This window comes from Phyllobates terribilis, unplaced genomic scaffold (assembly GCF_046119375.1).
Source record: "Phyllobates terribilis strain yellow unplaced genomic scaffold, ASM4611937v1 Scaffold_2__4_contigs__length_985480577, whole genome shotgun sequence".
NCBI lineage: Eukaryota > Metazoa > Chordata > Amphibia > Anura > Dendrobatidae > Phyllobates > Phyllobates terribilis.
Genome location: NW_027362762.1, coordinates 685476577 through 685500542, shown reverse-complemented (window position 1 = coordinate 685500542; position 23966 = coordinate 685476577). Strand labels below are relative to the sequence as shown.

Below are 23966 nucleotides of genomic sequence, written 5' to 3'. Positions count from 1 at the left end.
TCATTATCTAGATTAGAAAATGCTAGAATATTGCAGTTACCATACTTCTAAGTGTAAAAGAGGCTGTAGTCATCCCATTATCTTTAGAAGGCCGGTATTTGGGCTTGTTTGGGGTCTCAATGGTCAGACCCCCCGCGAACAGCAAGCTCCCCCGTAGTCTATAGATGATACAGGTGTTAGGTGATAACTTGCAATTTTAGGATGACCTCTTTTAAGTCATGCCACTTCAGGAATCGAGCTGTCATTAAATTCTTAAAGGCATTCTGAGCTAGGTTTTTGCCACCTAATCTGAGAGCAGCAGAATGCAGAGGCAGAGACCCTGATTCCAGTGATTCCACTTACTGAGCTGCTTGCTGTAATTTTGATTTAAATTACTATTTTATCAGCCGTAGATTATCACTAGATGACTAGTAAACTTGCTGCCAAGTCAAGCATATTCATAAAATCTGTATAACCCCACCCTTATCACTGATTGGCTGCTTTCTGCCTATGCACAGCGTACAGTGTTAATTAGTGGTGTGCGCAGTGATATACAGAGCTCCTCATTCAGAGAACTGCTAGATCTGCAGCAGATAAAACAGTGAAATTGACAGCAAGCAGCCCAATAAGTGACACATCACTAGAATCAGGGTCTTTGCCCCTACATCATGCTGCTCTTAGATGGAGCATCAAAAACCTGGTGACCGATTCCCTTTAAGTAATCCCAGTTATGAGAACTGTAATACATAGAACCTCAGTAGAGAACATCCCAATAATTTAGATGTTACATTCAGATCCATGGGTACATGATTTTGGCAGGTTGTGCTACAATGTAACATTTTGTATCTTTTTCTCTCCCGTAGAGATCCGAGCCCAGTTATTGGAGCAGCTAAAATGCCTGGATCAGCAATGTGATCTGCGCACCCAGCTTCTTCAAGACCTGCAGGACTTCTTCCGCAAGAAAGCTGAAATTGAAATGGATTATTCCCGTAACTTGGAAAAACTCAGCGAGCGGTTCCTTTCCAAAACACGCGGAGCCAAAGATCAACAGTTCAAGTAAGATCTAAAAAGAATCTAAATGTGAATTATTCCAATGTTGGTAAATGGATTCTGCCGCGCTCAATGAATACTACATTAGAAAGGGTTAAGCTACTTGGGGGACTTCTCGCACCGTCACCCTACTGGAATGGCCAGTGATCGGTCACACTTTATAGCAATCTGATTATACTTGATCGCCAACCCATTATCTCCTATTTAGAATAGAATGCTAATTTCCACAATTGCAGCCTAGAGCTTAATTGGGTTCCACAGAAAAATGACCATTTGCAGTACTAGTAGGTACAGAAATAAGGACTAGGAGTACAGTGTAGAATCTACTTAGAAGTTTCCTTGGATGTTCTGTATATGAGCCGCACTGTGAATACATGATACTACATGAAACAAAAACTCAGTTCATTTTGATGAATGGGGTCAGGAAGACATTACATTGTGGTGCTTGCACACATCCATCATCCTTTGGACTGTGGATCATTTAGTAACCTGGAGGAATATTCTTTTCCATACAAATCAGAATCTTGCATAGCTCAATACCAGGCATAATGGGCAATCTAGCAGTGCCAGAGCTGAGAAAATGTGATGGTCACCACCTCCACCCCAAGGATGCCCCTGAAGCTTTAGGTAGATTTCCACTTACAGATGATCAACCAGATTGGTATCAAAAACAAAGTGATGTCACTGCAAGTATATAGTGATGTCACCAGGGCCGGCTCCAGGTTTTTGTGGGCCCCGGGCGAAAGAGTCTCAGTGGGCCCCTTTAACACATACCACGATTCACGATGCACAGATACGGCAGAGAAATATAGGTATACAACACAGGGCCCAGGCTGTCCCTCATCCTTCACATATGCAAACATGCACAAACGCAGACACACATTCACATGGTACACAGATATGCACACATACAGTACGCAGACAGGCACATACAGACATATGTAAACACAAATTCTTAAAAACACATAAAATGGACATAAATACAGTATATATACACATTGACATACACAGATATTCACATCACGCACACACAGACACCCAGACACATTAGAAATATTTTTAATATGGGGATTGGGGAAGCCGGCAACAAGCCTCGTTCACCTGCCCCCGGGCCTGTGTCCCATCCAGCTCCGGCGTGTGTTTGAAGACCGTCACAGACGTGGCCCTGGACCATCAAGGGGGCCCACTCGCTGTTGGGGCCCGGGCCGCTCCCCCCAACATCTGTGCAGGACCGCCAGCGCTGCTTGATTGCCGACACTTCACCAGTCATGGCCTCGCGCAGTGCGCTGTGCAGCTGTGTCTGGTAGTAATGACGCGGCAGGGGCAAAACACAAGCACAATTAAAGGTCCAGTGCCGACCCTACCTTGTCATTACTGCCAGACACATCGCACTGCGCGTGGCCATGTCTGGTGAAGTGTCGGCAATCAAGCAGCGCTGGCGGTCCTGCACTGATGCTGGGGGAGCGGCTCAGTCCCCTCTGATGGTCCAGGGCCCCGGCACTTGCCCAGGTGCTGACGCGAGCCCTGGATGTCACCTTCCCCATCCTGGCAGGCCAGGACAATCTCACTCCCATCACTGATAATATTAATAAAATAAGTCGTCAGATTTTATGTTTTTCTCAACAGATTACTGATTTACTTCTAACAGATTTGTTTTGCTGTTGGTTGTAATTTATGGAAAAACCTACCCAACCATATATTGAATTAGTTTAAGAAAAAAGTTTTGTTATATGAAAACCATTTTAGTGTCAAAATAACTTGTTTAAAGGGAATTTGTCATCAAGGATTCACCCCCCTAAACTATTTATTTGCAGATGTAATTCTTGGAAAGGGAAGTCTAGCAATACCTTTAGCTAGACACTTTGTTACTCTGTTACAGAGAAATCTGTGTGTGAATTGATATGAAAATTAGGCTTACATGCTTTGCACCATGGAAGCACTTCCCAACGTCCCAAGCTTATGTCACTCCAGCTCTATTCTGCGCCCAGTGCAGCCTTCTCCTGCTTGATTGACAACTCCTTTGCTGTGTGACTTCAAGCAAAGGAGCGGTCAGTCAGCAGGAGGAGCCGGTGCTGGGTGGGAAATAGAGCTGGAGTGACGGAGGCTTGAGAAGAGATTTCACATGTCCAAAGCACTTAAGCCTAATTTGCATATCGATTAAAGTGCAGATTTCTCTGTAACAAAGGAACGGATTGGACATGTAAACGTGTTGCTGGACTTCACTTTGCAAGAGCTACATGCACAAATGAATAGTTCAGGGGTGAAATCCTGCAGACAGATTCCCCAAATCATTATTTATTATTGTAGCGCCATATATTCCATGGTATACATAGCAAAAACAATTACAATAATCTTGAACAAAAACGAGTCGGCAACTGGTTCAGGAGGAGAGATGACACTTGCCGAGAGGACTCACAATCTAATGAAACATTTTGGCCCAAACTTTCTCTACGCCAGTTGCCTATCTCAATGTGCATGTTGGTGTCATCTAATCCAGATTTATTTTATTACAGAAATCAGGGACACATGATTTAAAAATGACAAATCTGACATTTTTCGTCCTGTTTAATACAACGCAGGCCGTGCACTTCAGGAGGGGCCAGAGTTTAACTCTGCTGTACCGGTATCTGGCATATGTCTCTTCCTGGCCATTCTAGTAAACAGCAGATGTTCTGTGCAGAGGCTGATGGCATTCCTCACATTCCACTTGCATTTTAGGGAACCAGTGGGTCAGGCTGTTCTTCTCACAGCAATATAGAAGTGGGTCAGTTTTGTCATGGAGAGAAGGAAAGTGTGGCCAGAAGAACTTGGAGAAAAACTTTTTGACAATGATGGTGCTATTTATCATGCTTGACGAAGCTCCAAATATTGGTTAGTTTTAATTAAAATATTATATTTGTGCTTTCCTATAAAATCATACATGAATTGAGCAGAGTTTAAGGAGTATGAATGGTTAGAGAAAAATAAGTGCTCAAAAATGATTGGGTAGACTTTTTGTTAACCTACGGTATGTCTAAGGGGCCTCATACACAATGGATAACTGTCGGCCAAATGATGGTTCGGCCAGCAGCTCTCTCCAGACTCCTCCATACTTATTCTACCCAGCGCTCCTGTGTTCTCTGTGATACAACCACTGCCAGACATCTATGGTGGCGGCTTATCACCCCGAGAACAAAAGTTCGAAATCTACAGGTTTGATCCTTATCTCCCTTGACTTCGCCTGTCTGGGAAGCCCCCATAAATATTGGACAGTTGGCCGAGCCGGCCGATATTGATGGGTTTGGCTGACATTAATCTAATCCGTTTGAGGGCCGTAGCAGTATGTATATACACTGTATACATTGACTTTATTACGGCGTCTCACCTGAAAATGAATTTACACACTCCCCTTTTTCCATCAACATGATAAGTTCTAATGGTGTAGCTAAAGAATGTAATGCTCTCTTTTAGGGCTCACTCACACTACCGTAAATTCTCTCATGCGATAGAATCTGGCTGATTATGCTAGTATCACTCGGCTCAAGCTCTAGGAGTTGGATCCGAGTGTTATCTTACTGTGATCTGATTCTCTCACATGAAAGAATCGTGGCACAAGTGCGGGGACGATGGAGAACAAGATTTCTCCATCGTCTCTCTGCACGTACATCAGACTGTACTCGGATGACATCTTATGGATGTGTCATTTCTGGGGCAGCTGAGGGCTGATGTTTTAAGTCTGGGAAGGAGTCAATATCCACGGCCCCTTCCTAGCCTGTTCATATCTGCCTGCAGCTGTCTGCCTAGCCTTTGCTGGTTATTAATTATTGGGGGGGACCCTATGTCTTTTTTTTTTTTTGGAGGGGAGGTGTCCCCATTTTAATAACCAGTAAAGGCTAAGTATATAGCTGTGAGCTGATATTAATAGCCTGGGAAGCTCCATGTTTATTAGCCCCTTCCCAGACTTTAAACATCAGCACCCAGCTGTCCGCTTTGCCTTAGCTGGTTAACAACATTTCGGGAGATCCTACGCCATTTTTTTCTGTAATTTATTTATTACTAAAATACATGTACAGTAAGCTGCACAAGCACTATACTAATTCTATATGTCACTCACATATTTCTATCTAGTCTATTGCGACGGGTCACACTGATTTTACTGTACTAGGCTGATGAAATGTCGGGTTTTCTAGGAGATGGGTGAATAAAAATCAGACGGCACACACATGGTCCGAGTGCGGTGCTATTTTTTTTTTAAATTGCACCCAGTGACTTGTATGTCAGACGAGACTCTCCAATGTGTGGCCACTTGCAGCATGCTGCGATTTTTTATTTTTTTATTTATTTATTTATTTTTCTTAGTCCAATCTGAGCTGAGAAAAAAAATTGCATATGAGCAGGGAATCATTGAATAACATTAGTCAGAGTGCAATCCGATTTATTTTTTTTCCTATCGGATTTCACTGGTCCATTTTTCTCGCAGATGTATAAGCCCTTAGAAGTAGCATTGCAGTATAAATAAGATGACTTCTGCTGCCGAAATAAGAGAGAAGGAAAAAAAACATATGAGCTGCCAGTGGGGGAAGGAGACTGATTCTACATAGAACTCGCTCCCTGCAGTACAGATTAGCAACTGTATCAAAGCAAGGGGCAAAAATGCTGATTTTTTTTTTCATGCTAGAAACGCTGCTAATTACTTTGAAAATGCTAGTGTCAGCCTTACAGACTTTTTTTATGAAAATGATTCATGGGATAAGCCTTTACAAACAATTGAGGAAAATGACCAATGTAGATTAATTTAGACCTCCACTTGCAATCAGCTTGGCATCTATATAAATAGCTCCTCCATCCTAAACTCGGCATTTACATGCAGAAATATCTTGCTGGGAATATAAGTCCCTGCTGTTCCCCATAATGGAGTTTACCGTATGAATTCCATTAACATGCAGCTATCATTACAATTGTGGTTACCGGATGATATATGCAGGTGAGTAATGGCTGGAGACGCATCTCTAATATTGCTATGACCTGATGGTCTTGGTTAGTCCTTTCCAAAAAATCCTTGGTATTAATCCAGCAATATATGTAGACCATATGTAATAGAAAACCGTGCACAGCTAGTGATTAGGCAGCCTTCTGTAGCCCGAGGCTTGCTGCGGCTGATGGAAAATACCCCTGTGTCTCTGCTTCATCATATTCTTGCATCACACAGTGGCAAGCGCTTTCATCGACTGGGTGTTACACATTGTTGCTTTTCTTTATCTACTACCCTTTAAATAATAATTAAAGAAACACTCCGGGCACAGCTTATACACTGCAATGACTTGTGTCGGAGGGGCTAGTTCATGGTGCAGGAATTCTCTTTGGTGGTCATTGATTTTCTGTATCAAACACCTCTCCCCCAAATGAGGCACTGAACTGTGCATTAAAAAGGTTGTTCACCTTTTTTGAGGATTTTTTTTTTCTTTAATACATTTTTAAATAAAAATCATTTTTGTAATTTGGGTTTCTTTAAAAGTTTTGCACGGGTTGCCTTCTATAGCCTTGGTGTTGCACTGTCTATTGCTAGCTGCAGAATGAGTTAAGGGGGGGGGGGGTCTGTCAAGTAGGATAATCTCTCCTAAGCCATCTATATGGGCATGTAGGTCGTAAGAAGCTGTATAAAATGGTACCTTGATATCTACGATCCGATGTCTTATTCCAGAGAAATCCACATTTTTGTTAATATGTAAATGAGCTGTTAAGATCTATGGGCCTCCAGATCTTATTTTAAATTAAAGGAGGCGTTACCAGTGTGAGACTAGTAATGACTAACAGTCTGCTCTGCTAATCTACATGTCTCACACTGGTAACTCCCCCTTTTATCGGTCGACCATGACAGCACCACGAGAGAGGGGATCTGCCCACCAAGGACAGGAAACCTACAGGCTTAAAAGGGGGCGGCCCTCCCTCTCGCCTCAGTTTGGATTACAGAGCATTGAGAGGACCGCCAGGTTAGTAGACATAACAAAACAATCATAAAAATAACATTTTTTATACAACACCACTAAGTGAGAAAAGGTTTAATTAATAGATGAGGAGTGCTCCCATATGGTGAAGGGAGGGAATATAAGGGTGCTGTCATGGTCTCCGAAAAATCCCGTTACCGGTAAGTAACTTATGACTTTATCGGTCAACCATGACAGCACCACGAGAGAATTGCAGAGATGAAAAAAGTCTAGGGAGGGACCACAGCCTGGAGCACTCTTCTCCCAAATGTGAGGTTGGATGAAACACCCAAATCCAGTCTATAGTGCCTATAGAAAATAGATGGAGAAGACCAGGTAGCAGCCTTACATATGTCTTCCATCGAGACACCAGTTTTCTCCGCCCACGAGGTCGCCACTGCTCGGGTAGAGTGAGCCTTCAACCTCTGTGGCGCTTCCTCACCGCTGGAGACATAGGCTAGAGTAATAGCCTCCCTGATCCACCTAGCTATGGTGGATTTAGTAACCTTAAGCCCCTTCCTCAGCCCTTGGAAGGAGATAAATAAGGAACTATCTTTCCTGAAGGCCTGGGTGACCGACAGGTACTTAATCACACATCTTCCAACATCTAAGGAATGGAACTCTGCTTCTTTTTGGTTTCTTGGATTAGGACAGAACGAGGGAAGTATTATTTCCTGGAGTCTATGGAAACGGGAAGCTACTTTAGGGAGATATGCCGGGTCCGTTCTAAGAATTATTCTCTCGTCCAGGATTTGAGTTTCTAACTCCTTTTTTTTTATCTGTTTTTTTTTTTTTGGATTCTCCAAGCTGATTTATGACCACAGACCACATAAAGTCAAATGTTCAGTGATATAAAGAGCCTGTAAATGCCAAACTGCTAAATTTTTAAATGAACTGAAATGCATAAATTAAATACTGATATCATTTATGCCCGTAGTGTTCCTTTAAATTAATAGAGGGTTCCTGATAGTAGGACAAATGTGAATTTAACTTTGTATTTGATATACTGGAAAGTGAATTTTGCTTGAAATGGAGTTGATGAAAGTGTCCACTGCTCCAGGTGGACAGGATGTTTTCTTCATTGGTGGAGAGGTGAGCAAATATTAGTATAGTCCTCTTTCATCGGAGATGAAGTCAGACCCTGTAAAATGGAAGGATGTGAGATTGCGGTTTATTCTTCCGGGTAGGTTGTTGTGTTTAATCTTAGTGTTACATACTGTATATGTGTCACCCAGGGGGAATATAGGGGACTCGGTACCCGGGCCTTTTACCTTGTTTAGGAGGTCACGGCAGTCGGCTCCCGGGCCCGTACTCTGGGTCTCTCTTTTAAAAGGGGGTTTAGTGTACAGTTTGTCTCGTGAATCCACCTGTGGTTTCCGGTAACGGTTACCGGCGCTTCTGCAGACCTCCGGGGGTGATGGGATGGTAGCTGGGATGTTTCTGCTCCCCACAGGCGGAGCTGGCCCCTGGGGCAGTGTAGGTGCAGAGGGTGGTGATGCTGGGGCTTGTAGTGCAGGAGAGATGGCGCAGCAGGAGTAACTGACAGAGACAGGGGATTCACTTCAGTACCTTTACTGGTGCGGATGTCAGGTACGGTCCATGGTACTCGGTAGGAAGGGTGCACTTCATGACTTCTCCGCAGTGAGCGGGTATAAGGCCTCCTGGTCCGTGTCTCCTTCTCTCTAAGCTCCTGGCCAGCCTGCAACTGGGCCTAGCTTCTGTGTCATGCTGTTCCTTCACCTGTCGCTTGGTAGTAGGACCTTTCTTTGGCAACCACTATCCCTGGACTCCGGGGCCTTCGTGGTTCCTAGTCCTGTTATTGCTGGTAGCTTCAGGATGACCAGGGGTCTGGAAGCCTCCTGGTATGCCAGTAGTCTCTACTGGGTATAGAGGACCCTGTAGGCGCGAACCCGGTGTCTGGTTTGTATTCTGGGGTGAGCCTGTGATGCTCCTCTGCCCCCTTAACTCCTTTCTCTTCTCCTCTTTGCCTCCGGCCACACTCGGGGCCCTCAATACTTCAGCAGACGTGCTGCGTCTTCGCTGTTCTCAGCGTCAGCACGCTCTCTCTCAGACTGAGAGACTCGCTGAGACTGCCTGGCTCCACCCTCCATATATATATATCCCTAACGGGCTCCCTCTGGTGGTATGATTTGGAAGGGTGGAAGTGTTTGTATGTAATGAGGGCCTCTTGTGGAGAAGTCCATCCATGCACCCTTTTGGTTCCTGTGGTACCTGTGAACAGCAGGGTGCCACATTCCCCCCTAGTACACTTCAGTACTCCTGGACGGAAGCATTTTTTTTTTGAACAATAATAATTACAACAACAAAAATAATAATGTTACAATAAGTCCCATCACCAGGTGTCCATTTCTCCGAAGATGGTATAACATGAGTGACCCGCCTGAAAACCCTCAACATAGGCCCTGGGCGTGGCTACAGGGCAGAAGTGATCCAGGTGCTGGACCACGTCTTCGGCCACGCCAAACGGGTTTTTGTTCAGTGGTCAAATAAGGGGCACTTTTGATGAGTGCAACTATTTACAGGGACCGTTTTTGGCTGCTCACAGTCCTCAGCCTACAAGTCTTTATACCCTTACGGGTAACTAAATGCACATATTATTTCAGTTCATACAATAAACAATAGTAGGAAATACCCAACTGGGTAACTATTTATAATGTAGGCACTTCGTGCTTATTCCCTAAACCTGGCAGGGATTTGTCCTTGTGTGCTGCGTGTGGACCTTCGTAGCACTGGGGTGTTACTAGTGTCTGTGCATGCACTCTCTGTTAATCTAGCAGGTGTACGTGCTGGTAGATTATAAAACTGCCTTAATCTCTCTATGGGACTGGCAAGTGCACTGATTACTGGGCCTTCGGGCTCTGCTTCAACGGTTGATCCTCCTTTTACTGGGGACTCTTCCTGTTCCTGAGCAGGTTCTTCCAGACCGCTCACATGTTCTTCTTGTGGCTGATAGAAGTGTATCACAAGTATAATAACTGCTCCATCAAGTTGATGCCAGTCCGCAGGGAAATCTCCTAGAACTGTGTGAAGCACATCTTCCTTGGGTTCCTCCGGTACTATAGGAGGTACTTCTTCCTCTGTTGTCTTCAGTAGACCTGGGCACAATTTCAAGTGGTCTCTTGAGACTGTTGCGGTTGTCTTACCTCCATCTTTGCTAATCAGGCAGGTTTTACTGTTGTCAAATTTAGAGTTCAACACTGTGTAGGGCTCTCTTTCCCACTGGTCATTGAGCTTGTGACCTCTTCTCTTCCGCTTTAGCACTATCTCTTCAGGTGCCAAGGGTTCTGCTGGTGCATGTTTATTGTACTGTTCTTCCTGTCTTTCCCTCACCTTGTTCAGACTGTCTTCGACACAGGCCTGTACTCCCCTGTACTACTCTTGCCGATTTTGTATCCCAGTCTTCAGTGGACATATCTGCTTCAGGTTCTACCACTCCGAGTTCCAGGTCTATGCGCAACTTTCCGGGTCTTGCTCTCATGAGGTGCGCTGGGGTACAATTAGTAGAACTCACAGGTATGTGATTGTACAGATCTACCAGGTCAGGTAGTTTGTCTAGCCACTGGTTCCTTTCTTCCAAGGGTAAGGTTTTCAGCAGGTCTGTGACGATGTTGTTCATTTTCTCACACAAACCATTGGTCTGAGGGTGATACGGCATAGTCCGGATCTTCTTGCACCCATACAGATGACAGAATTCTTTGAATAGCTCAGCTTCGAAGGCAGGGCCTTGATCCGTCAGCACTTTGTCCGGGTATCCATGGGGCCTGCAGAAGTATGCTTGGAACATTCTTGCTGCAGTTTCTGTTGTCAGAATCTTGACAGGAGCTACCACCAGGAACCGGGAATAATGATCCACCATGGTCAGTGCATAGGAATAGCCTGGGTGACAGCTTGACGTGATCCAGAGCGACAATCTCCAGGGGCTCGGTTGTTTTGATGGACTGCAAGGGTGCTTTCTGGCTGCTGTAGTCTTTCCTTCTGAGGCTACAGGGCCCACAATTCCGGCACCACCTCTCTATGGAACTCTGCATTCCAACCCAATAGAACCGGTCCTTCAGCAGGGTTTCCAGCTTCTTCCAGCCAAAGTGACCTGCTTAATCGTGGTAGGCCTCTAACACCATCTGGATATCTGTCCTGGGTACAACAATCTGCCACACCATTTCATGGGTCTTGGGGTTGACATATCTTCTGCACAGCTTCTCTCTGTAGATGAACAGCTGGCTTCTTTCATTCCACAGGTGTTTGGCTTGTGGGGGAGCATCCTTCTCCAGGTGAGAACCTTCCTGGGTGATCAGTCTTTTGATGAGGCTGACAACCGGGTCACTGTCCTGGGTCTCCTTCCAACTGTGGTGGGGTAGAGGATTCAGCGTCCTTCCATGACGTCTTCTGGTGGCGTGTTGCTCGTGGACCACTCCGCTTCGGTGGAAAGCAGGTAATTCAACTTCCTCTAAATCATCCACTTCATCCTCGGTGTCTGACTGGTGAGGCATCCTTGACAGGGCATCAGCATTGGTGTTCTTGTGACCTGCCCGATACTTAATGGTGAACTGATAATATGACAGTCTGGCCACCCAACGCTGTTCCATGGCTCCCAACCTGGCTGTCTCCAGGTGTGTCAAGGGATTATTGTCAGTAAAGGCTGTGAATTTCGTTGAGGCTAGGTAATGCTTGAACCTTTCAGTGATAGCCCAGACCAAGGCCAGGAACTCCAGCTTGAAGGAACTGTAATTCTCCGGGTTCCTCTCAGTAGGGCGAAGCTTCCTACTGGCATACGCAATTATCTTTTCTCTGCCGTTTTGCTTCTGGGACAACACCGCTCCCAGTCCCTCGTTGCTGGCGTCGGTGTACAACAGGAAAGGCTGGCTGCAGTCAGGGTAAGCCAGGATTTCTTCACCAGTTAGGACTTCCTTCATTGATGCAAAGGACTCAGTCTGCTCTTTGCCTCACTGGGACTTTTTCCTCTTTTGGACTGTTCTACCAGGAGATCTTGTAGAGGTGCTACCTTTTTGGTATAGTCCTTTATGAACCTCCTGTAGTACCCGACCAGTCCCAGGAATTGCCATACTTCTTTTGATGCTTCTCTGTTCATGCCACTTCCGGATGGCAGTTACCTTCTCCGGGTCTGGTGCTACTCCCTCTGAGCTGACCACGTGTCCCAGGTACTTAACCTTCTGCTTGAGCAGGTGGCACTTAGAAGGTTTTAGTTTCATCCCATACCAGGACAATGCCTCAAATACCTCCGCCAGGTGCTTCAGATGGTCTTCATACATCCTCGAGTACACGATAACGTCATCCAGGTACAGCAGCACTGTCTCAAAGTTCCGGTGTCCCAAGCAACACTCCATCAACCTCTGGAACGTTCCGGGTGCATTGCAGAGTCCAAAAGGCATGCTGTTGAATTCGCATAATCCCATCGGGGTGGTGAAGGCTGTCTTCTCCCGGTCTTCCTCAGCAACAGAGACTTGCCAGTACCCGCTAGTGAGATCCAATGTAGAGAAGTAATTGGCAGATTTTAGTGCAGCCAGGGATTCCTCTATACGGGGCAAAGGGTATGCATCCTCATGTGTTATTCGATTAATTTGTCTATAATCTACACACATCCTCATACTACCATCCTTCTTTCTGACCAGGACCAGGGGAGCTGCTCAGAGGCTACAGCTATCCCTTACTACCCCTGCCTTTTTCATGTCGTGGAACATTTCCTTGGCTTTTTGGTAATGTGCTGGTGGTAAGGGTCTGTAACGCTCCTTAATGGGTGGATGGTTACCGGTGGGTATGTGATGTTGTACCCCTTTTAACCCTTCCAAAATCAAGTGGGTGCTTACTAAACACCTGTTCATATTCCTGAACCACTCTGTAAACACCGTGTTTTTGATGGACAGGCGTGGCGTCAGTTCCAACATGGAGCTGTTGACACCAATCCTCCAGCTGAGCTTCGGAGTCATTGTCCTCCACTGTATCTGGTGGGGTCAACGATTCCACTGTGTGTATGGCATCATTATCCACAGTATACAATCTGGCAACAGTGGCGTATCTTGGCAATTTAACTTCCTCCTCCCCACAATTTAGGAGACGTATGGGTACCCTCCCATTGCGTACGTCAATTACCCCTCTAGCAGTTAAGAGTGTAGGTCTGTGCTCTGAGCTAATGGGCTTCACTACCGCCTGGTAGTTCTGTCCCTTGAGACCTATCGCTGCCCTACACCAAATCACCATTTCACTCATTGGGGGAATCACAAGGGGTATCGGGTCTGGCACTCGTACATTACCAATCTCACCACCTGTTAGCTTTAACTGTTGCTGGTACAGGAGGGCTCGAATCTCTCACTGGAGCACCTTCCTCTGCCCTGGTTTGGCAGTGTCCGCAATCTGTTGGAGTAAAAACAACACTTCTCCCAAATAGTTACCAACAATATTTGTACCAAGTATCATATACGGATTGGTATCACCAGGGTTAGATTCTATGACAATTAGTCCTTGGTCCTTTAGTTCCACTCTCCCCACCTTCACTGTCACGTCCTTAACCCCTACTAGGTTAAGTGGAAGGCCGTTAGAGGCATACACAGAGAGGTTCGGGACTGGCGGGTGGAGTTCATCTATGTACCAGTACCTTTTGTAGAGGACATCCGGTATGATGGTTACCTGTGAGCCGGTGTCCAGTAACGCAGGTATTTCTATGCCGTCCAGCACGATGGGCAGGAAAGGCCTTCCTCCTACGAACCGGTCGTACCAGCTTGATCGGCCTGGTTGAGTTACTCATGGGTGTCGGCCCTCGGCCCCAGGGTTTGCCCTTTTAAAGGACAGATCCGCGCGGTGTGGCCTGCCCTGTGGTAACGGTAGCAGATGAAGTCTCCTAGAGGGCGACTTTGGTCGTTGGTCCTCCCACGGGGTGGCGTTGTCCTCCTACGGGGTGGCGTTGTCCTCCTTCTCCTCATCCAGGTGACATCCTCAGGACTGTCGGCAAGTAGGATACTTCCTTCCGGCTCAGGCTCTGTCTGTAGCTGCAGGGTGCTCAGGACAGTGGCCAGGGTTTTACTTAGCTGACGCACTTCAGAGCGCAGGCTGTCCAGCTCGCTAGGGGGCACTGTTTGCATCTTTGTTTCAGCCTTTAATGAAGGAGCAGTGGGTGCTGCGGGCACTGGGGTGGCCCCATCCTGGTAACTCTGGATAGCCGTATCTGATGGTTCCAGGGGCTGTAGACCCTTAATAGCCATGTCCTTCAGGGTGTCAAAGGGGGCATTTGGATGATCTAGGGCCCACCACCGTACAGTTCTGCTCTCCTCCTGAGACCTCAACCCCCGGATGAATTGTTCTGTCAGCATTTTATTCTCATCTTGTATGCTGGCTGGACTAACCTGTTTCAGGGCCCGCAAGGCTTCCTGTAAGCGCCAGGCATAGTCCCGGATACTGTCCTCAGGTTTCTGGGTGCAGTGGTAGAACCTCATCCGGAGATCTGTCTCAGTGCGGTTTTCAAAGACCGTTTGCGGTCTCTTAAAGAAAAGGGATACTGATTCCTGGTCTGCGGCTGGCCAGGTTTCAACTTCCCGCTCTGCGGCACCAGTCAATTGTCCCAGCACAACAGCGGCTCTCTGCTTACCAGTCATTGAATACATGTCCAATACATCGCATATCTTTCTCTTGAATCCAGACAGGGTGTCTGGTTTGCCATCATACTGGGGAAGCCATTTTGCTCCAGGGATATACGGCAGGACCATGGGTATTAACGGAGTCATGACCCCTGCTAGTGGGGCGGCTGCTCTGGCCTGAGCAGACCTCCCGGGGGTGATGGGATGGCAGCTGGGATGTTTCTGCTCCCCACAGGCGGAGCGGGCCCCCGGGGCAGTGCAGGTGCAGATGGTGGTGATGCTGGGTCTTGTAGTGCAGGAGAGATGGCGCAGCAGGAGTAACTGACAGAGACAGGGGATTCACTTCAGTACCTTTACTGGTGCGGATGTCAGGTACGGTCCAGAGTACTCGGTAGGAAGGGTGCACTTCAGGACTTCTCCCCAGTGAGCGGATATAAGGCCTCCTGGTCCTCTCTCTAAGCTCCTGGCCAGCCTGCAACTGGGCCTAGCTTCTGTGTCATGCTGTCCCTTCACCTGTCGCTTGGTAGTAGGACCTTTCTTTGGCAACCACTATCCCTGGACGCCGGGGCCTTCGTAGTTCCTAGTCCTGTTATTGCTGGTAGCTTCAGGATGACCAGGGGTCTGGAAGCCTCCTGGTATGCCAGTAGTCCCTACTGGGTATAGAGGACCCTGTAGGCGCGGACCCGGTGTCCGGTTTGTATTCTGGGGTGAGCCTGTGATGCTCCTCTGCCCCCTTAACTCCTTTCTCCTCTCCTCTTTGCCTCCGGCCACATTCGGGGCCCTCAATACTGCAGCAGAAGTTCTGCGTCAGCACGCTCTCTCTCAGACTGAGAGACTCACTGAGACTGCCTGGCTCCACCCTCCATATATATATCCCTAATGGGCTCCCTCTGGTGGTATGAGGTGGAAGGGTGGAGGTGTTTGTATGTAATGAGGGCCTCTTGTGGAGAAGTCTATCCATGCACCCTTTTGGTTCCTGTGGTACCTGTGAACAGCAGGGTGCCACATATACACGGTCCCAAAATGTGGAGTCCTCTTCAAAGTCAATCATGCTGCTAATAAATAACCCCCAATTAGAGACAGTGTCCGATTAATTAAGATTGCTTTGTTCTCGACATTCTTGATCAGGGGGCATGTTGGAGTCTGAGACGCCCGATTCATTAAGAGCCACTCACTTGTTAAAGAATTGGGCGCATCCTAAAAGTGACGTGTGCCTCCATGCACCTCGCCACAAAGGACTAGAGTAAGATTTGTAACATACAGTATGCTGCAGTTTGTCATGAATAGACAAGTGGGCGTCACAATGCTGCATCCCACTCCAGTTCCACCCATTTTGTCGCAGCTGGCTGAAACAGGCGTGAAAACATTTGTGCACCACCTTACAGTGTGCAAAAATTTTGCGAGTGTTTTACGCCAGACTTCTGCATAAACACTTTGAGGAATCAAGGCCATAGTATAATAATGTCTGTGATTATAATGTCTGTAAAACACTGTGGAATTAATGGCGCTGTATAAGTGAGTAAAATAAAGTAAGTATAGTAAAAGATTAAGATAAAATGTGCTTATTTTTATGGTCTTAATAAGGGGGCATTTATCTTGGGATCCTCTGGGGCATGTCTTTAGGCTGCTCTGCAAGATCACTGCGTCAGCAGCGCCCCCTTGGTAAAGATCATAAAAATTGTCACTAAATTAAAAGGCCCATATCTATAAAACTGTATGGTGGAATAAAAAAAATGCAGTACTCAGTGGAGTAGCGGAAATAAAATAAGAGCTAAATCTGCCGACTTTTATCCTGGTGCCAGGCCCACTTTAAAGAGAAGAGTCGTCCCGATTGTCTCATAGACCTACACAGTTCATTTAACTATATACACTCAGAGCTTGATTTATGTTGCTGACCCATTTTGGGGTATAAAAAGGATCTTTTAGCTTAGTTACTGCTTGACTTCCTTAAATATTATGTAAATGGCTTCTTGTGGACTTCCTGGATGTATTCGAAACCAAAAAAGGGGAAGAATGTGTGACTTGTAAAAACCAGAGCAAGCTCTGAGGAATAACACGCCGGTTTCCTGACTTTTACTTGACTTGGTATATTCCAGACCAAATTTTTGGAGAAACAGAAACTGTGCAGCGACAAGTTAATTACTGCCGTATTTTTGAGCTTTCATAGCAAAACACCTGGTGGAATCATGAAATACTCTGACTTGCCTCGGCACTGGGCTAAGTCCTATGAACAGTGTATTTTTTCCTAAATTGCTATGGGCCCATTTGGAACATTAACACTTTTTGTTCAAGCACCAAAGTCACGATGCCAATTCTGTTTTTAATATTCTCTTTCAGGCAAGTGTGATGTGAGCCAGGCTTGGACTGGCCAACAGGAGAACAGGAGAATCCTCCGGTGGGCCCCTATGTAAGAGTTGGCCACCACTCTTATATGAGCAGTACTTGGCACAATATACTTGAATCACTATGTACAGACAAAGGCAGCATCTTATTCATTTAATAATATATCCAGTTCATTGTTATATACATTTGTGATTGAGGATATTGTCTCATTTGCATTTAGGTGAAAAGTGGGGCCCTGGAGTTGATTACTGGTGGGCCAAGCTAATATCATGGGGACGGACCAATGATGTTGTCAGTTTGGGTTACGAGACCTGTGGTCACGCTGGGATCTATGTTCAAAATGCAGGCACAGTAATGTGCCATTGTTACACTAGTGTGACACTTGCCTTACTTTGATCCTATTCAGTCTCATTGTACTATTGCCATTGGGAAATAAATACAGTAGGAGACAAAAAATAATGAGCCACTTCCATATGTATTGATTAAAGTTGGTCAGTCCCAGCGATTATCTGATGTTTATGGAGGCATCGCGACTTTTCCCAATTCTTCGTTCACACTCTTACAGTGTTCTCTGACTACTGCATCTGGGTTTGCATTGTAATGCCCAAAAACTGTTATCCATTCGCTAGATCGCTCAGTGTGCATAGACTGCCATGGTTCTCAACAGCTCGTGTGCTGTTTACACAGGTCGATGCACCGCCAAGAACGATGATTTTTTTTGCGCTGTGTAAAAGATCATTTCACCCGTTTTTTGTTCGTTCCTCGGGTGATTGGCATCGTGTTTACAAGGCAAGATAATCATAAAATGACCGTTTTCATTTCCGGTTATCTTGCAGTGTAAAATGCAGATTACAGATGATGTTGGGGAGGGAAGAATCCAACCACCGTCCTTGGCAAAAATTCTGAGAAACCCGATTTTGGAGGGACCATGCGACTATCCTGTATGTTTGGGGTCACTGCCAACAATCGCTTAAATGATTTCGAGTGGAGGAAGAGTGCCAGGCATTTTGAATTTTAACACTGTCCATTTATGTTTAAGGAGGGTAAGCCACTGCCTCCCCCTGCACAAGCATGCTCAGCCAAACCGAGCGAGCAGTGTATTGGGAGGCAGGAGGAATAACTCTTGGTCAAAGGGCTTTTGTCTGCCAGCTGTTGAGGGTATATAGGCAAAATCTAGAAATGAAAATTAATTCAATGATAAGGAGGATGGAGGATGCTGTGTAGATGCGCTCCTTAGATGATGATGTCATTGCTGCTTGGCGCAGATCCCATAAATATAGGTAATGTTCTGTAAGAATCCAAAAACGGGGCGTAAAGGACTGTGGCCAAGATAAACCAGGATTTTGCATATTCTAACGATTTGCAATGCATTTGGACTGTGTTCGAATAATTTCTCTTTAATGTCCGTTTGGCCATACACACTCATAGACCTTTCTAATCTGCATCCTACAAATGACCTTAAATCTCATCTCAAATATCAGAATAAATCCCAAGCAGTTTAATTCACTCTTGACATCATGTGGGGGGGGGGGTGGAAAATATCACAGCCCAATGTAACTCAAATCCATTAATCCCCCCCACACCCCCCTTCAAAGTGCTTAGTGTGAAGTTTGCAATTATTTGCCAGAATTAACCCTTTCCTGTCCCCATTACTTTTTACTACACTACATGATTTATTTTTTTTGCAAAACGATCTTTATTTTGATAGGCGCTCAAAAGCTGTAGCTATATATTCCATTGTTCGGGCCGCGGGTCTGAGGAATCTGAATTAACAGGATCATTGATCGCTACAATGCCGTTGACTTTGGTCATTAGACAATTTTTTGGGCTTAATTTTTTTTGCATTTATAATACATGTGCCCAAAAAAAAAAAAAAAAAAAAATGCGCCCATGTTCTGCTAGTGTTAAATTGGTTTTAAGTCTGGATCCGTTCACACATAAGCAACTGATCATTGGAAGAGGTCACATTGTTTCCTGGAGGTCTCCAAACTGCTCATGTGAGGCCGCCAAGAAGACTTTTTTTTTTACTAATCTTTGATGTAGTTTCTCACCTTCTCTCCAGTGCAGTGACAGAGGTCTTTTAATACTTTTAATTATCCATATGATTTTCTCTTCTTGAATGCAGGAAGGATCAGAATGTCCTATCTCCAGTGACTTGTTGGAACCTGCTTCTCACGCAGGTGAAAAGAGAGAGCCGCGATCATGCTACATTAAGCGATATCTACTTGAATAATATCATCCCTCGATTTGGTCAAGTTGGTGAGGACTCTGGACGGCTCTTTAAGAAGGTGAGACTATCTTCTTTGTACTACTTAGATTTCCTACAGAAGAGTTACTGTGACCATAGAAAGTGTCCTATTTAGGTTGCGCTTCTCTAGTTTTGTTTTTTTCTCTACTGGTTTCAGACAAAGGCGTAAAGTGTCTTTTAGCCACCTAAAATGGTCTAGAATGCTATAAAATACCAAAAGGCGTAATCCTCACCTTACTGATGTGCCATCCCTTGTCAAGTCCCCTACTGATTGTTCTGGGTCCAGCTATGCCGTGTCAGCTTACCACATGAGCGCTGCAGCCAATCGCTGACTGCGGAAGTGATGGGTAGTCAGTCCTAATATCAGATTGGTGAAAAATAACTGAAGATGTTGTAGCGAAAAAGCCAGTGTTTTATGTATGAATGTTATCAATGTGCTCTCCTCCGCTCTTCCTTCCAATTTTTCTATATTTTTATATGCTTCATATTCTCCTTTATTGTATCGCGCCCTCATCTAAATTCTTTTTTTGATCTTTTACCCCTTCATATCTGTTGTGCCAACTGTCACCACCAGACTGTGTTGTTACCCATGCCAGTGGTGGCATGACGGGCTGTGCCAGCTGTCATTTTGTCCTTGTTTCATTGATGTTAGTTTTGTATTAATTAGGGGCTTCAATACTGATGTATTTTTAATTTCTGATGAAGTATGTGGTCACTATCTGCTGCGGTTTGTTTTCTGCTCTTGACAGCGCCGCCCGGCCTTTGGATTATTGTATTTATTTTTTTTTTGCTTATTTTGCTGATCGCTCTTGGCATCTTGTCTCATTTACTTGAACATTTAAAATTCATATCACATATTCAGTCAATAGCAGTTTGTTTGTTTGAAGTCAAATGCTTCAGTAATTGCAGCCACATTTACATCTGCATCTGCCTCGCTCGCATTTTATTCTATTGGTTTTTTTTTTAAGATCTTACATTTATGCTAGCTTGTGTCTCGAAGTCGGCAAGCGGGATGAGTAGTTAGAACTTTAGAACATGATTTTTGATTTATATTTTTTCCCCAACAAAAAAAATAGTGTAAAATAAAAAAAAGCATAATATAGCCAAATTTAGGCTACGTTCCTACAATGAGCTTTTGGTGTTACCTATTGGGTAATTTAGGTTGTGTTTTTTAAGGTGTTTTTTTTTTACCATGTGTTTTTATTGCATTTTTGACTCTCTCTGCTTTTTTAGTCTCTTCTTGGTATGTCATGTTTTTAATAAAGCTTACATGCGTCTTTTGATACTTTTTCCGCAGTGGAAACACAGACATGAGCACACAGCCTTAGACGGATTTAGTGTACGGACACCGTGGGACTCCCGACCCAAACTCAACAGTCTCATTAGGCATATAGGAGGCTGTTAATTTTGGGTTGGGAGACCAGTCTGTACATACACACGGACCGTGTTTCATGGATGTATAAATTCGGCCTAACACAATACTGAATTTATATGTGTATAAAAGTTGATAAAATACATATATAGCTACTGTGCGCTAACACCGGATTTACAAATCTCCCCTTCTCCCATAGCTTCTCGTTTGCAGTGGCTATGCTGTCCAATTCTTTCTAAGTTTTGGGATGTTTCCCTCTGTTTACCAGTTACCCCCCCCCCCATCCAATTGGACCTGTAATGTCTCCTGATGTGTCTATTTTATTAAATCCTTTAACGAAATATACTATCCTAGTACATATTTTCTTAAATGTTAGCTTTGTGCCTTTTCTCAGATATGCCTCCTAGAAAAGTTTGAATCAATTGATGTCTAAGAGCTAATTTTCCTTTTTGTGGTTGGCCCAAACAGTGTGGGCACAACATATGTCACAATTCATAGGGACATTTCCTGCTGATAATGATTATTTCCATTTCATTCACGCTTTTCCAAGAGGAATAACAGAGGGATGGCTGGCATAGTGCAGAGATCTAAGAGAAGAGAGTCCCTTCATGCACTATCTCCCCAAATGGCAAAGTATTTTGTAGAAGGCTCTTAAAGGGAATCTGTCAGGAGGTTTTTGCTATGTAATCTAAAGACACCAGGAGATAGGGGCTGAAACACAGAATTCAGGGATGTGTCACTTGTTAATGTGTGTGCTGTAGTTTACTAACTGTGAAGGATTTATCACTAAGAGATTAACAAGTCCAACAGCTAGGCAACTCACTGTCTATGGACTTTATACACCGAGAGCCTGGTGTGGGCGGGGTTAGCTTTCTCAGCCCTGCTTCATTCCAAATCTAAAAGCTCTGATTGTGTCAGAACTGCTAAACCCAGTAAATTAAGTGATGCATCGTTGGCTTCAGCGTCTCTTTGCCTACATTATGCTGCTCTCAGATGAGGTAGCAAAAACCTGGTGACAGATTCTCTTTAAAGTCCTCAGTTGCGTGACATGTTTTTTAAACCTCAAAGTTTTTCTTTCTATCACTGAAACTCTGGCACAATGTGCTCATTAAGTTAAAATGTCTTTTTTTATTTTAATTTTTTTAAGGGTGTTATGTGATGTTTGCAGTTATAGTAATCATTAAACAGGAGTCTCTGCACTCAATAGAGCTTTTGTTATAGTAGTGATCTCACATCATTGATGAATGTGGTCATGTCACATCAATCTGTGATAAAGATAATAATAAAAATCATACATTTCCCATTTAAAGTGCTCTACTAATATGTTGGGAAGAGTGAGAATGGACAAATTGTTATAGGAGTGATCATCACAATGATTGGCTACAGAATGCTGACCTCTTTTCCCCACTTTTACTAAAGGCACATCTGCAATAATAGTGTGTTTTTAAAGGGAATTTGTTATGTACCCAAACGCTATTAACCTACAATGCTATCCGATCGCCTTACTGGAGAAAGTAAACTTTATTCCTCCCAGGAGCTGCTGGCTTTCAGTTATGGATCTGTGCACGGGGAGGCTACAGTCACCACTCACAGCATTGTGGGAGGCAGTTATAAGCGCACCCCAGCACTTTGACAGCTTGCTCCATACAGATGCGCTGCAGAGCGAGCTGTCAATTAAAGTATCATAACGTGCTTCCAACCGCTGTGTACTGAGCAGTGACTGTAGCTGCTCCATCTATGCCTCTATGACTGAAAGCCAGCAGCTCTTGGTAGGTATAAAGTAAATTTACACCCGGTAGCCACATTTTCAGTAAGGCGGCCGGATGGCATTATAATGCTATTAAGATGCAGGTTACGCATTTGGGAATATGACAGGTTCTCTTCAAGTGTGTGCAATAAAAAGATTAAAAAAAATACATTGGGTTTGAGAATTTTGGAATTACAAATATGATTGCCATAAAACTTATTCATTCCCAAGTGGAAATTGGGTTTATTATACAAATGTACAAACTTTTGGTTGTTTTGGTTTATTGCAATCTAACAAGAACAAAGTAAGGCTGTGTGCCCACGTAGCATTTTTCAAGCGTATATGCTGCGGATTTTCCGCAGCGTAAACGCTTGAAAAACGCATGTATATCCGCACCCCATGTTCCCCAATGGGATTCCGCAAGTTCTATGCACATGCTGCGGATTTTTCCGCAGCGTTTATGCCGCGTTCAAAAATCCACAGCATGTCATTTAATTTTGCGTTTCCGCAAGCAGAATTGCCTTTGTCCAATGCATAAAAAACGCAAGGCAATTCCGCATGTGGAAAACGCGTGATAAACGCGCGAAAAATGCGCGATAAACGCGTGCGGAATTCCGCATGCGTTTTTCCGGGAGAGGACTTGCATTTATGCAGCAGAAATTTTCTGCTTCATAAATGCAACGTGGGCACATAGCCTTAATGGCTCAACACCGCTAACATAACAAGTGGTATCCAAATTCATCCCCAAATTCATCCCTAAATGCCACTTGTAACATCTACTGCAGAATTATTCAACCCCTTCATGACCTGCGTCTTTAGTACTACTTAGGGCACTGTTTGGTTGTTATCTACTACAAACATGATGCATAGCCAGACTCCAGCTTCTGGCAGGAATCATAGCTCATTGTTCATGGGCAATAGTCTTCAGTTCAATAATATTCATGGCTTTGTGTGCAAAAACTGCCTTCTTCTTCAAACCCCCCCCCTTCCCCAACAGATTTTATATTGCATTCAAGCCAGGTGACAATGATGACCACTATGGAATCTTCTAGGCCTTATCTGGAAACAAAGCCTTGGTGGACTTTGAGATATGCTTGAGATCCCTATCGTGTTACAAGCTTACATTTTCTCCTTGGATTTCCTGATACTTTATTGAATCCGTCTGGACCTCCACATGGTGCAGGTTTTCAGTGCCAGAGGAAGCAAAGCTGCCACAGGGCATTACCAAGCCACTGCCATGCTTTACTGTTGGCATGGTGGTCTTTTCAGTGTATACTTCATTTTTCTTCTTCCAGACATATTACTAATCCATAGAGCTAAAAAGTTCCAGTTTTGTTTTATCGCTCTGCAGAACAGAATTCCTAAACTTCTGTGGATTATTTATATGGTGCTGCATATGTTGAAGTTTACTTTTCTTGTGCTTTTAGTTCTGTAGAGGTTTATATTTTGGAGTTCGGGTATGGAGACTAGGGCTGTGGAGTTGGTAAGCCAAACCTTCGACTCCTCAATTTTCATGCCACCGACTCCTCGACTCCAACTCCCTCATACATGGCTCATGTTTAAGTGATAAATTTACTGTAGCACAGATTCACCTCAGCTAAAAGTCTAGACCCAGAGATCATGAATAGGACAGACATTTATAGGACATTTCATAACTTTC

At 44.6% G+C, this 23966-nt stretch overlaps 1 protein-coding gene across 2 annotated transcripts in view; it reads left to right on the top strand.

The window, feature by feature from the left end:
- The window catches only part of SRGAP2 (SLIT-ROBO Rho GTPase activating protein 2), a 136893-nt gene that overhangs the window by 49426 nt on the left and 63501 nt on the right, over positions 1 to 23966 (top strand). For both annotated transcript variants that reach the window (XM_073666943.1, XM_073666944.1), the window contains exons 3-4: positions 843 to 1035; positions 19065 to 19227. In XM_073666943.1, coding sequence (XP_073523044.1) covers positions 843 to 1035; positions 19065 to 19227 — 356 coding nt within the window. The remainder of the gene's footprint in view (positions 1 to 842; positions 1036 to 19064; positions 19228 to 23966) is intronic.